The sequence below is a fragment of the Macrotis lagotis genome, chromosome 8 (genome assembly GCF_037893015.1).
Source record: "Macrotis lagotis isolate mMagLag1 chromosome 8, bilby.v1.9.chrom.fasta, whole genome shotgun sequence".
Lineage (NCBI taxonomy): Eukaryota > Metazoa > Chordata > Mammalia > Peramelemorphia > Peramelidae > Macrotis > Macrotis lagotis.
The window spans coordinates 95713031-95727810 of NC_133665.1; the positions used below are offsets into that span (position 1 = coordinate 95713031).

General features: G+C 36.4%; 1 protein-coding gene across 6 annotated transcripts in view; it reads left to right on the forward strand.

Moving 5' to 3' along the window:
* Positions 1-13304, forward strand: part of LOC141495839 (acyl-coenzyme A amino acid N-acyltransferase 1-like) — a 74032-nt gene extending 60728 nt beyond the window's left edge. For 5 of the 6 annotated variants that reach the window (XM_074197617.1, XM_074197618.1, XM_074197619.1 and 2 more), the window contains exons 3-4: positions 5176-5378; positions 7897-13304. In XM_074197617.1, coding sequence (XP_074053718.1) covers positions 5176-5378; positions 7897-8490 — 797 coding nt within the window. In that variant the 3' untranslated portion in view covers positions 8491-13304. The remainder of the gene's footprint in view (positions 1-5175; positions 5379-7896) is intronic. The other variant, XM_074197616.1, reaches the window with a different exon arrangement.
* The last annotated feature ends 1476 nt before the right edge of the window (positions 13305-14780 follow it).

Consider the following 14780-nt stretch of genomic DNA (forward strand, 5'->3'; position numbering starts at 1 on the left):
CAAAGTTGGAGAGGTTATGGAAGGATTGGGACATTGATTCATTGCTAGTGGAGTTGTGAACTAATCCAATTTTCCTGGGGAGAATATGGAACTATGCCCTTTAAAGCAGCAATTCCAATTCTAGGTCTATATCTAGAAGAAATTATTAAAACATGCGAAAGTCTTACATGTTCCAAAATATTCATAGAAGCTCTTTTTGTAGTGGCAAAGAATTGGAAATTGAGGGAATGCCCATCAATTGAGGAATGACTGAAGAAGTTATGGAATATTATTGTTCTATAAGAAACAATAAAAGTTGGACTCCAGAGAAGCATGGAATGAACTGCAGGATCTGATGCTGAGTGAAGGGAGTAGAACCCAGAGAATAATGTACACATTAGCAGTAACATTGTGAGTTAGTCAAATCTGATGGATGCAGCTCCTCTCAGCAGGCCAGAGCACTAGGACAACCGACTTAGTCTGGCTATGAACATTGCTTTCCCCCTCCAGAGGAAGAGAAACAAAACAAAACAAAACATAACCAAAAATCCCCTTTAGAATCTGATGAAACCTACATTCACTTTTTTAAAAAAAACTTGCATATTTCTTTCCCTAAATCCTAATTCCTCATCCCCAAAATGAATTCTCTGTAAACATGTGTAACACAAATGTGTATGTATAATATTAATCTGACTGTTAACCACTGAAGGGAGGGAGTAGGGAAGGGAGGGTGGAAGGAAATTATGTAACTTAAAATAGGCATATGAATGAATGTTGAAAACTTTCATAACATGTATTTGGAAAAATAAACTATCAATAAAAGAAAAGAGAAAAAAACCATTCTCAGGGTGAAAACTGACTGTGCATGTGAAAGGCCTAACTGGCATCCTTCAGTCAAAGTTTAATGGGAAGAACACATTTAAGAGAAATAAACTGTAATGAAGTAGACTTTTAGCATGGTAAAAAAAAGGACTGCAATAGATCTAGAAAAGACTTCTTACATTGGAATCCATGAATGTCCTCTTCCCCAGAGGTCAGTGGAGAGTTCATGAAGTCCATTAACTTGGAGGGAAAACATTTACATCTTCCTTTTTAACAAACTCTAATTGAAATTTAGTATTTTCTTCAATTCTGGATTAAAAATAAACACCTCATTATAAGAAGGGGATCATAGGATTTACCAGAGTGCTAAAGAAGTCTCTGATAGAAAAAACCCCAAAACAACATTAAGAACCTTTGATCTAGAACATGTTCCAACAACAACCAATATGATATTAATGAAACATAAGTTCATTTCCAAGGCAGCTGTAGAAATATGAAGATTTCCTTATCAAAAAGGAGGCAGGCAGTTGGTATTCTCAGAATACATGATAGGACGAAATGTACAGTAATAAAATTTGGAACAAATAAACTCACTTTACAAAGTAATAGATTTGTCTGACATAACTGAAAATGATTTATTTATATCAATACAGAGCCTTAAGAGTGGCTAAGATCTAAGAGAGGAATCAAAAGGGTGATATTCATGGGATTTAAACCAAGACTATCTGAACAAAAAAGTGAACAAATGTTTAAATCATGTGGACTTTTATATCAAAATGGCAGAACTTCAGGTAGTAATTCAGGATCAGATCACTGACATCCTAATTTATTAGGGAGCTCATCTATATAGCAGCACTATCTATAAAACTGACCATCTACTGGATACCTGTAAGATATGATAATTTGCTTTTCATAAAAGTATTATTACCCATAAATGAACAGCCATAGAGATATACTCATATAATCTATGGTGGTATACCCATGTAATCCTCTCCAAATATTGTTGGGAATTCAACAAGTAAATTATTAGAAGCAACACATCATTATGGATAGAATCACCCAGATGTAGTATTGATTCATAAAAATTTAAGAACAATGATTTTTAATAATAGTTTTTTATTATTTACAATTACATATAAAACAGTTTTCAACATTATTTTTTGTACAATTTTGAATTCCAAATTTTTCTCCCTTCCTTCTTTCCCTCCCCATTCCTTAAGCCAATATGCAATATGATATAGGTTATATATGTACAATTATGTTATACACATTTCTGTATTCATTATAAATAATTATTATTTTTTATAAATATCACTCTAAATGGAATGAACAATTTTCAAGGTATACAAACTAGTAGAAGCAAAAAAAGCCATGTGGGAACAGGATTAGGTAGATCACATCCTTGTTGCCTATCTCTAATAGTGTTGTCTAAAGATACCTTTAGCGAGTCTATGGAAGATGAGCTTGTAACCCAATAATTTTATTCACTTATGAAAAAGCCATTTTATCCTCCTGCAAAGTTATCTACAGAATATTAAATATAAAAAAGTAGCAGGACAGCAACTTGTCCTCAGATGATTTCCATCTGAATTTCTCCACCCCTCCTAAACTAGACTAAAGCATTATAATAATAATGATGCTACTGCTATTATTAGCACCACTAATAGTAATGATGATGATAACAACAGCAATGATCTCCTTACTGTCAGGTCAAATTTGCATCAACCTTCCAACCTTTTAATCATTTTAAATAAGGATGCTAAATGGGTAGAAGAGAGGAATGCTATAGATGTAACTGACCCTGATTTCTACAAGACATTTGAAAAAATATTTCATACTATTCTTGTAGAGAAGTTGGAATTATGTGGAGTAGATTATCAAGTAATAAAATGGGTTTTTAATTGCTTGTTAGACTACAATCCAAGACTGGTCTTTAATGTTTCAACACAAGTGTATTAGGAAGTCTCTAGTGGAGCCTGGCCCTATGTTATCTAATATTGTTTTAAAATGACTTGGTTATGGAGTGGCTAGGTGGCATAGTGGATAAAGCACTGGCCCTGGAGTCAGGAGGACCTGGGTTCAAATCTGATCTCAGACACTTAATAATTACCTAGCTGTGTGGCCTTGGGCAAGCCACTTAACCCCATTTGCCTTGCAAAACCCTAAAAAAATGACTTGTTTAAGGACATAGATAGGATACTTATAAAATTGGTAGATGGAACTGAGCTTGGAGGGATAGCTAACATTGGAATACAGAGTCATACAAAAGATTTGGAAGATAAGCCAGAGACTAGACTGGTATACAATAAGATGAAAGTCAAGAGAGATAGTCTTATATTTGAATACAAAACTTCACTTTGACAAGTACAATAGGGAAGAAGTATGGTTAGATAGCAATTTACCTGAAGAACATCTAGGGGTTTTGTTTTGTTTTGCAAGCAATAGGGTTAAGTGACACACCCAAGGTCACACAGCCATGTAATTATGAAGTATCTGAGGCTACATTTGAACTCAGGTCTTCCTGACTCCTGGTGCTCTGTCCATTGTGCCAACTAGTTGCCCCATCTGAGGCTTTTATTAGAAGAAAGGAAACACACATTTACTGACTGCCTCCTATGTCCTTGGCAATATGCTAAGTAGTTGAAAATATTGTTTCATTGGACACTATAACCCTAGGAGGTTGGTGCTCTTGTTATCCCAATTTTACCACCAAGAAAATTGAGAGAGACCAAAGTAAAGGCACTTTAGGGAGTATATGTGGCCACATTTGAACTCAGGTCTTCCTGGCTCTCCATCCTTTTACCTCTTGGTACTGTGGCATCACCTAACTGCTTCTGCTGTTCAAACACAATATGAATCAACAGTGTGATGTGGTATTCAAAAAAGCTAAGATCTTGAACTACATTTAAGAGAAGCATATTTCAGAGCAGATGCTTCTCAATTGGAGAATGACAACCTAGATTGTGGTGTGTGAATACAATGGAATATGACTGTGCTCTAAGAAATGATACGTATGATGAACACAAAGAATTATGGAAAGATCTATATGAATTGATGCAGAGTGAGGTAAGTGGAGTCAAGGAAACAATATACACAGTAATTACAACAATGTCATTGGAAAGAGTGACACATTGTACAAAGCAGAAATAAATGTGACAAAATTATAAAAATCAGACATGACAAATGTAAATAAATGAGAAGGTGCCCCCAATTTACCCCTTTCTGAGGGTGGGAGGTTCTCAGGTATTATACATGTTTTTGAACTTTTTTCCATGAACCAGTCAATTATGGTAACGTGTTTACTACTCTAAAAACATTCTATTTGACATAAGGAATGACTTCCTGGAAAGGAAAACGTAAGGGATACCTGGGATAGTATGATGATATAAAAGAATACCTGTGATGATATAAAAACCAGAAAATATCATAAAAAACTCATTTAAATAAACAAAGAAGGGCATACCTTCCGGAAATTAGGAGGTGATAGTTGTCTAGACTTTGCTCCCACCAGATCTCACCCAGAATAATGAATTCAGGTCTGGATTCTGCAGTTTCAAAAGGATGTTAACAATGGAGGATGGCAACTGGCCTGGGGAAAGGTCTTGATTCCATGTCATATGGTATAGGTTGAAAGATCCAAGAATGTTTAGCCTAGGGAACAGAAAATTCAGAGTAGTCTTCAAAACTCTGTTCAAATATTTGAAGGGCTGTCACATGAGTGATTAAATCTATTATGTTGAGGCCCCGGAGGACAGAACAAGAAGCAATGGGTGAAAGCTGAAAAGGGACAAATTATAACTGTCCCAAAGTGGAATAGGTTGTCTTGAGAGGTGGTAAGTTCCCCTCCTTGAAAATCTTTCTAGTTATCTGCTCTGTTAGACTGAGTATTCCTTTAGGGTATGGGTCAAATTAAATGGTTGCTGAGGGTCTCTTTCTAGTTCTCAAAAAATTTGTTATTTTTAATTTATGGAATAAATAAGAATTTCCATAGCAAAGTATAATAAAAAGATGATTGCTTATGAAACTACATTATCTCTTATGTACAATTCCCTATTCCTTTTAAATATAGAACAAAGTTATCATGTAAATTACTTTTTTCTTTTTTCTCCCTGCTTCCTCTCCCCCCCCCTCCCCGCTTCTCCCAGAGATGGCCACCATTAGTCACAAATCTACACACATAAGTAAATTTATTCTATATATTCTACTATTTAGCAGCATCTTTCTTCAAAAATGTCCATTATAGTTAATAGTCAAATAGCTTATTTGCTATTTACTTTAAAGTCCTATGTTTTTACATTGTAGTCTGCTTTTGCTTGGCAAATCATTTTCTTGTTCTCTTCATCATTGTTTCTTTAACCATTCTTTTTGTCTTAGGAGAAGGCCCTTTTCCAGGGATAATTGATTTATTTGGTGGCATTGGTGGCCTCATTGAATTTCGGGCCAGTCTCTTGGCCAGCCGTGGCTTTGGTGTATTGGCCTTGGCATATTTTGCCTATGAAGACCTGCCTAGCAGTTTAGAGGAAATAGACCTGGAATATTTTGAGGAAGCTGCCAATATGCTAATGCATCACCCAAAGGTATCTTTCACTTTCACAACTTTCAGACTGTTGTTTGAATCACTGATCTGAATTTGAACTGGAGCACATTTGTTGGGTATCCACTGAGACAGAACTCCTCAGGAGTTGTTTCTTGAACCAAATTTCAAGCTTTAAAGATTTTTTGGTCTGGTTCCCTTAGTATTTATTTAGTCACCCTGAAGTGACCATGACTGAAATCACCTACCCATGCTACTCCAACTTAAGATTTCAAGATATGAAAACAACTTCATCTGGAGTTGGTCCGGCTGTAGGATATATCAAATGACTGACACAAAAGACAATGTTGGTTTACTCATTCACACACAAAAATATAGAGAGAATGGACCTCATATTTCTCTTACTTGGAGAAATGAAGTTGAATGAATAATCATTCTCAGAAAGTTGACTCTGCCTAGACCAGGCTTCTTAATTTTTGTATGTCTATCTAATGAAATTTAAGGGCACAATCTCACAATGTCTGTTTGTGTGTGTGTGTGTGTGTGTGTGTGTTATTACTAATGAAAGGAAATGATAAATTTTAGTTAAAAATTATAAAAATTAAAGAGTTAATTCTTTTTTCCTATCTAATTTCAAGAACCTCTTCATCCTCTCAGGTTAAGAACACCTGGTATAGACAATAAGTTGGCCCACAGATGACCTGTGAATATTGGGGGGCAGTATTTTATATTGAGGTAGATAAAAGTAAACTGTCTTAAATAATGGTGCCAGTCTGAAGTAGACCAGCTAAATTTTATTCAGTGAAAAGGAAGAGTTGAGTTGGCTATAACCTTTCTGGTTCAGTTGGTTCCATTTTGCAGGTCCACCACTTAGGGCTGGCTGTAATGCTGATGAGACAGTCTCCTTCTCCATGTCATGAAGTGGAGAGGGCCTAGACATGAAGTCACATAGTCAGCATCCTCCTCCCTTTCTCTCGTGGTTTAGAATGTATTTCAGTGGAGAAAAAAATCACTGGATTTGAATCCAAGGCCTATCTTTATATCCTGCCTCTCCTTCATCACCTGGCCTCTCTAGGCCTCATCTTCCCTATTTGTAAAAGCAAGGAAGTAGATCCAATGACCTTCTCATTTAGTTCTAATTTTATGACCCTACTATGACCTCAGTAAGCACTGAGAATTCTTCATCTTTCATTTCTGTGCAGCACTATCTTCATCTAAAGATTTACTGTTTATGAGAGGCAAAGTAGTGTGCTAGCATGTTAGACTTGGAGTCTGGAAGATTGGTTCAAACTTTCCCTCTGATGCTTACTTGCATGTCATCTAATCTCTATATTCCTTAGGCAACCACCTAGCATTTATGATTATGGGATCATAGATTTAAATCTGGAAGGGAAGGTGAAGAGAAGGCAATAAGTATTTATATAGTTTCTCCTCTGAATGAGGTACAATCCTAAACCCTTTATAAATCTCATCTCATGTGATCCTCACAACAGCTCAGTAAAGGAGATGCTCTTGTTATTCAGATTTTATAGTGATTTTCTCATGGTCATAATTTAGGGACATCTGAATCTGGATCTGACTCAGGTCTTTCTGACTCAAAGCTATTTGTAGTAGAATGCTGTAGACACCTTCCCGAAAAAGGGACCTTAGAAACCATCTAGTCTAATATCCTCATTTTACAGATTAAGGAAACTGTTGCCCAGAGATTTTAAATGACTTGTCCAAGGTCACATAGCATTTATCAGAGATCGGCTTTGAGCCAGGCCCTTTGACTTCAAAGCCAATGGAATTTGCTACTTGAGTTGCTAGAAGGGGTTCCTAAATAAGAGTTGCCTAATTAGCATGCATTTGTGCCTATATTCATACTATCTCAAAATCTTAGTGCTGCATTCATCACCAATAATTTAATACTGCTCTAAAGATTTTGAAACACCTTGTATAGTGGATTTCTCAGTCAATAATCATTTATTAAGATCCTATTTGGTTTAGATGCTGGAGATTACAAAAATAAATAAACCATCACTGCTCTTGTGGAACTTACATTCTTTTGGGGAAGATATATATAAATACCTTAGTATTTACTTAGGAAATATATAATAAATTTGATAACCAATATCCCTACCCAAAATGTTTGCCAATCATTCTTTCTAAAGGCCTAGAGCATCTGGAATTCTTTCAATAGATATTGCAAGCTTCTAAGCAAAGTTAAATTCAATTCACTTTAGTTTTTAAACTATAATGCCACATTGCACATGGTGTATATGTGTGTGTGTGTGTGTGTGTGTGTGTATTATGTGTGAAGTGTATATTTATGACAAAGCATGGGATATAACTATGTAAATTCCCTATTACTATTTCTAACAGATTGGAGATAATTGCTAGTCTCAGAATGAATTCTGGGTGGGGGCAGGGTCAATTGTCTGGATATTCAAATGACCACTCCTGATTAGGATGGTTTATATCCATCCTTCTCCCAGATTTTGGGATAATCTTCATAAAAGATTGATATTCTAATTAGGTTCTCCCTTCTCTACCCTTTCATTCCTTTTTATGTCTTTCAGATCCACAAGACAGGGATTGGTGTCATCTCATTATGTAAAGGTGCAGAGATTGGACTGGCCATGGCAGTGCACCTGGAACAGGTTACAGCCACCATCTGCATCAATGGGACCAACGCCATCCATGAGACCCAGTGCAAATACAGGGATCTTGTCATCAAACCAATCCCCCACCAGAAGGAGTACACCCAGATACATGTGTCAGGGGCAATAAATTTTCGTCACATTAAAGGAGACCCTCAAGCCGATGTCAACCAACAGAGTATCCTTCGTGTAGAAAAGGCACAAGGCCATATTCTTTTCATTGTGGGAGAGAAAGATGAATGTCTTAATAGCAAAGTTTATGCTGAGCAAGCCATGGAGCAGTTGAGGAGAAATGGGAAAAGCAATGGAACTCTGCTTTCCTACCCTGGAGCTGGGCACCTGATAGAGCCTCCCTATTCTCCACTGTGCTTTGCCTCATGGAACCCTTTCTTCTCAAGACCCCTTCTGTGGGGAGGTGATAGTGGCTACCATGCAGTGGCCCAGGAACACTCTTGGAAAGAGATCCAGAAATTCTTCAGATGCCACCTCACTCCTTCTAGTAGTAAACTCTGAAGGAAAAGATTCTAATGGGAAGAGAAGTCTTTTGGTATGAAGGAGGATGATAGAACAAATTTGTATAGAAAGACTCCACAGTCAGTGAAAGACCATATTTCTTTATTTAGTCCCCTCTCTTCTAGTCTACTTTCTTATCCAAGTTCCTTCAAATTTTCCCACAAAAGTTTTGTCTCTTTCCTTTCCTTCCAAATCATCTTCACTCAGAAAGTATTTTAACAGTACTGCCGAAGTGATCTGTGACACAATCAAACATAGAGTAGAAAGTCTGGAAGTCTGCAGATCTAAGGATAGATATGGGATGCCTTTGAACTTTTGCAAACACTTATTGCAAGCAGATGGCTATCGAGATGATCTTTTGCAGATTGTTTATTCCTCTTAGGATTTTCCCCTGAGTTCTTACTTCAGTTCCTTGCCTTTATTGACACTTTCTATATACTACTACTACATGCTCCTAAGCAACTCTCTCCACTCCCTCTGCCTCACCAACAAAAGACAAAGGATTTTCTTACTCCTTGTTACTCAGAGCTCTTTCAGTCCTTCTCGGTCCATCAGTCAGAAACATTTCCTCTTGAAGTCCACACGAACCACTTAGACCTCTATCTACGCATCTTCACTAGCATTACCAAAAGACCTCCAGAACATTGATGATTTCAGCAAGATTTGGAGCTTTGGCTCTCTTCTTGAAAAATCTTCCATGCTTAGCATGTTTATCACCTCTTCATAAACTTGAACCAACCCCTTTACTATTCTCTGTTCTCCAAGACTACCATCCCTCTTCTGTCTTTATTTATCTCCAAATACAGCCTGGATTATTTCAATATAGCTCTAATTAATACCTAATCTTTCTTGCCCTTTTGATAGTCCCACTTGTCCTCCGTGTCAATCCCCAATTTTAGGTCCATGTTCAGTTTTGAGCTAGCCTCCCATTTTTTTCTTATATTTTCAAGGATTGCTAAATAATGTCAAAGAAGCATGCTGACTAGATTAGATGTCTTTAAAATGAACACTTTCTAAGTTCCATTGGACTCTCACTCTTCTTGCTCATCAATCCTTTAGTCCTTCTTCAAGTACCTATTGGAATTTCCACAATGGTTTTTCAACTCCTTTCTACTCTGGCCTCTGTGTTCTCATTTGATATCCTCATTTCCTACTTAACTAAGCTACCCAATGTGAGCTCTTTGAAGTAATTTCTTCTTGATCTTTACATTTTTATTTTTAATTATTCTAATCTTTTAAATTTACTCAGGGAGTAAATTTCTCCTCTCAGCTTCTAATTTGTCAAATGACAAGTTGGACTCTATGACCCTTGAGGTAGCTTCTAGTGTTAGAACTATGATCTTGTGACCTTATGGCCTCCCTTGACAAGTGTACTTATCTTTCTTTTTGTACTTGTGATCTCATTTTTGTTTATATTTTTCTGAAATATTGTTCCCTAAATTAAACTCCATCTTTGGTTTGTTCTTTTTTGTTTAATTGTTTGTTTACACAGTAATGGGGTTAAATGACTTGCCCCATGTCTCACAGGTAGAAACTTATTGTCTATGCTGTATTTGAGCTTAGGTCTTCCAGAGTCTAGGGTCAGTGCTCTTTCCATCGCACCATCTACCTGCTTCCCCCCCAGTTTGTTCTTTATGAGCTCCTTTCCTTCTGCCTGCAAACTTGAATCTTCCTTATAATTCCAAATCCTTTCTTTGATTCTCCAACACACCATAAAGTTAATCTTATTTCTTCTCTTTTCTTTTGCTGTCTAACTTCAAATAGAAGTCCATACTTAATGTGCAACCTCTACCTCATCATGATCCATCACACTCCTCTCATTTTATTGAAACTCCTCTCCCAAAGGACCAGTGATCTGAATCAGTAAATCTGATAACTTTTTCCCTATCATTTTCCCACTTTGGATTCTATGCAATATTTGATAATGTTGATTGCCTCCTCCTCTTCCTCTCTTGGTTACTGTGACTACTGCTGTATCCTGGAAAGACAAACATCAATCAGTCCTTATAACACGTCTATGTCTATAAGTGTTTGTACATGTGATGTTCTAGTTAAATAACAATAGCCAGCATCTATATAACACATTAAGGGGGGGATGCTTTACAAATATCTTATTTATCTCCAAATACAACTTGGACTATTTCAATATAGCTCCAAATAATACCCTCTCTTTATTGCCCCTTTGAAATTCCCACTTTTTCCCTTTATGTCAGTCCCCAATTCTAGGTACATGTACAATGTTGTACTACCCTCCCATTTTTTTCTTAGAAGTTATGTTTATTATTATTATTATTATTATTAATTACAAACCCCATTCTAGTGATGAAGAAACTGAGGCCTATAATTAATTTACTTGCTAATTAAGAGTCTGAATCCAGATTTGAACTCAGGTCTTTCTGACTCTTCACACTTTCAGAATATCTCATTCTTTCTTCCTGGAGCACTCTTTTCTATCTGCTTATCAAACACCTCCTCATCTTTTAGGGTACAATTCTCAAATACCATGTCCTCCACCAAAAAAAATTCCTGATCCCCTTCTCTTAATTCTCTTAAGTATTTTCCTTTGACTACCATGGCATTAATCACACTGATTTATAATATTATTATTATTCTGCAAGGTTTTACCTCCCCTGGTTAACCTATGAGACCATAAATCCCATGAGAACAGGGAGTTTGTCTTATAATTCTTTGTGTCCCTTATTCTTTAGCACATAGTAGGCATTTAATAAATATTTGTTGATTGAAGCAATGAAAAAATTGCAAAGTGATTATGATGTGGCATCTTAGATATTAGAGGTAGCCCTTATTTTAAATAAAGGAGTAATTATTTTATGGAGAAATTTGTACATCATGTTTAACAGATGACCAATAAGTGGAAAAAAAAACCTTGGGATTTTTTCTTTCTTTTAGTCTACGAATGTAACAAATATTCTGTTAAGCTTTTAGCTCTACTCATTGTTATTATAACATGACTCTTGGTCTTTGGTGTAATTGTAGTGTGAGGAATTTAAGGTTTTAACTTTTATGTGTCAGGAGAGGTCCTGAGACTTGAAATCTCGGAGTCCCTGTAATCCAATCAGAAAATCATATGATGTCAGCATTGGATGTGATGTTAGGTGCAAGCAAGTCCAATACATGCCAAAAAAAAACAATCAAAAAGAAAATATTCTTCTACAACATACCTGGCAAGTGGCAGAAAGCTTTTTCTTGAAAATCTTCTTTGAAGGGAAATGCATTACCTACCAGAAGAGCCCATATCGTTTTTGGAAAGCATCTCCATCTCAGGTGAACCTTTCTTACTTTTAATCTCCACCCATCATTCCTAGTTCTGGTCTCTTAAGCCAAGCTGAACAAACTGCCTCAGGAGGAGAGTGTCTCCTTATTTGATATATCAGTAACAGTCAGCCAATAAGCTTTCAGTACATATGCAATAGGACTATTCTGAGCATCAGAGACACAAAGATAAAGCATGGTTCCCTTCTATCCACTTCCACACTTCTATAAAGAAATATTTATACTTCATGTCATTCTCCTACTCAATAAACTCCAGTGTCTTCATATTGCCTACTGAATAAAACACAAAGCTACTTTTTTGTGCCATTAAAGACCCTAAAAACTTGTCCCCAAACAAGTCCCAAGGGACCTTCCTAGTTCTGTCACTGATTACTCCTGCCCACATTCATTGCTGTTCAGCTGTTGAGGACCACAGATGAGTGGGGCTCTGACCAAGATCTCTTGGTTGAAGGAGTATTGCTCTTTCCCTGGTTTGGTTCTCCATCCCAGGAAGCTTAAGAATTTACTTTCTAAACATACAATGTTACTGGAAGATGAATGGTTATGTGGTTATGACACACTTGGCATGCCAGTACATACAACAAGGACCTGGGAACAAGGGAAGTACTCAGTGTTCTTAGGGGATTAGATAAAGAAGAGACCTTGTGGTTTTTGTGATATATAAGCCTTGTGCATGGCTCAGTAAATCAGACTCTCTTTTCCATCTTGTCATTGTCCCATCTCTTCATTTATTAGACAGCCTTCAGTCACATTTCCTTGCACTGCCGCAGGTTGGCAAGGCACCCAACATTCTGGCACCCAACATGGGGCACTGAGACTACTGATAGCAGGCTAAGTGGTGTGTCACACGCCTGCCTTTGTTTTGCCTAAAGGTCCCTCTTGTTGATGACTCAGGATCTCAAGGTAAGGTAAGAAGAAGGCTTGGAAGATCTGCTTTATGGTTACTTTCACTTTCCTTCTGAACAAGATAGCAACAAACATGGGTCACGTCCAAGTTAAGCAACCCTGTGCAGAGACATATGAGAAAGTCCTTATTAATGAAGCATTAAGGACTTCTAGTCACAAGAAATCAGATAAAAGAATTCCTAAATTTGATAGAGCTCACATCTCCCTGGCTACTCAAGGAGGGAACTTTGAACCCAGAAAAATGGAAGATGGTTGTGGAACAGTTTTCAGAATATATCTTGTCAGAAGGATCTGACAATTTCCCTGTTCATTGTTTCTAATTATATAATATTATAAAACTATGCCTAGTGGACATTGCACATTATAGGGAAGTCTGTAGGTTAAATGCAGGGACAAAGGTAGAAAAAGGAGGAGGGGAGTCAAGAGAAGTGGCCTTAGAGTCAAATAAAAAGGCCAAAAGAAAAGACACAGGAGGTGGGAACAAAGTGACTGAGCTTATTTGTCCCACTGTTCCTCTATTGTCATGCTGCCCCTTTTACAGCAGAATGCAGCCCTCCATACTTCTACTGGAAAAGCCAAGATGAAATAAAGAATAGATGCCCCTATGGGAAGATTTATTGATAAGTTTAGTGGTCAGTGTCTATGTGTTCATGTGTGTATTTAAACAGCAATTGGATGTTTTACATCTTTCCACTAGGCTTGCGAGGTGGAAAAATGTTCTATATTTTGAGATTTTGGTGCTGGTCAGGGTGTCCAACAATCTCACTTTGTTAAATTTGAAATGTTTTCACAAAAGAGTTGTTTCTGTGTTTGTGTTAGTGTCTAAACTCCTGTGTGTAATTCAGATCTGAAATAGTTACTGTTACTCAAGTTAAATGTTACTCTTTTTAATTTAGGTTATGTTTTTGAAGTTTATCAGATCTTTGGGCATCTGGAAGACAATAGTTACTCATATACATAAGAAACAATCATTAATGATAATTATACAAAACAGTTCAGGAAGTTTTACAGATTTTATTTCTTGGCTACTAAAAGCCATTGAGAGGTGTATAGGTACAGGCCCTGCATTAGACATGATAATCAAACAACTGTCTTTAGAGGAACTGTACAACTGATTATAAGCATGCTTTTCTCACCTTTTCAAAAGATTCAGACATTGATGAATATGTTAGAAGGAGCAAGGATGTAGATTCTTACACTTTTCAAGTAGCTGTGATGACTACACAAGACAAGAAAAGAGAAAATACACAAAATGATTAAATATTGTTGACTTTGGCTTTTCCCCACTTCTTTAATATGATTCTGTGCTACCAGAATGCTTTCTCCTCCTCTTCCCCCTCTCTGCTGCTTGCCAGCTTACAGTTCTGGCTCTTATCTCTTAACCTTGAAGTTAACTGGAATGGAATTTATTAAAAAAGGTCTAATTTATAATAGAATTATTTCATGAAGACTTAGTACTAGAAGTGTTAAAAAGGGAGTTTTTTTTGCAATTAAAAGAATTAGGAAAAATACAGTGTATATTACCAAATATGTTAATTAAAGAAACCATAGAAAGAAATGCTATCTTAAAATGAGAAATTTTGGGGATAGTAAATTCCAGAAATACAAGGGAATCAGGTACATTTTAAGTTATATAATTCGGTCACAAAATATTCCAGGGAAAAAAATGGAAATTAAATAGTTAATTTTTACCAGAACAATTTGGTAACATTATAGCTTCAGGAGTTTATTAGTGTAGATTTTGATAATGTTTGTTATTATGGCAATTAATGGAATTCTGGGGGTCTAAGAACAGAAAAGCCCCCAGGAAAGATTTTGGACCTTTCTCCCTCAGGAGTTGTTATGTGGTTTGTTCTATCTGAAGAAGGGGATATGTAATATTCCAATTAGGCTTTGAGAATTTTTTTTTTCAGTGGCTGTTTGCCTTCTTACTATTTATACCAGTTAAAATCTAGAAGTGTTTAATATTCAAACCTTTGAATGTAAGATGTATTGTGAAAAGTGGAATCATGTAGAGGTATGTACTAAAGTCATAAGAGCTAATGGAAAAGAATAAAGGGTTGCAAGGAAAAATGAAAAGGTATATAGAG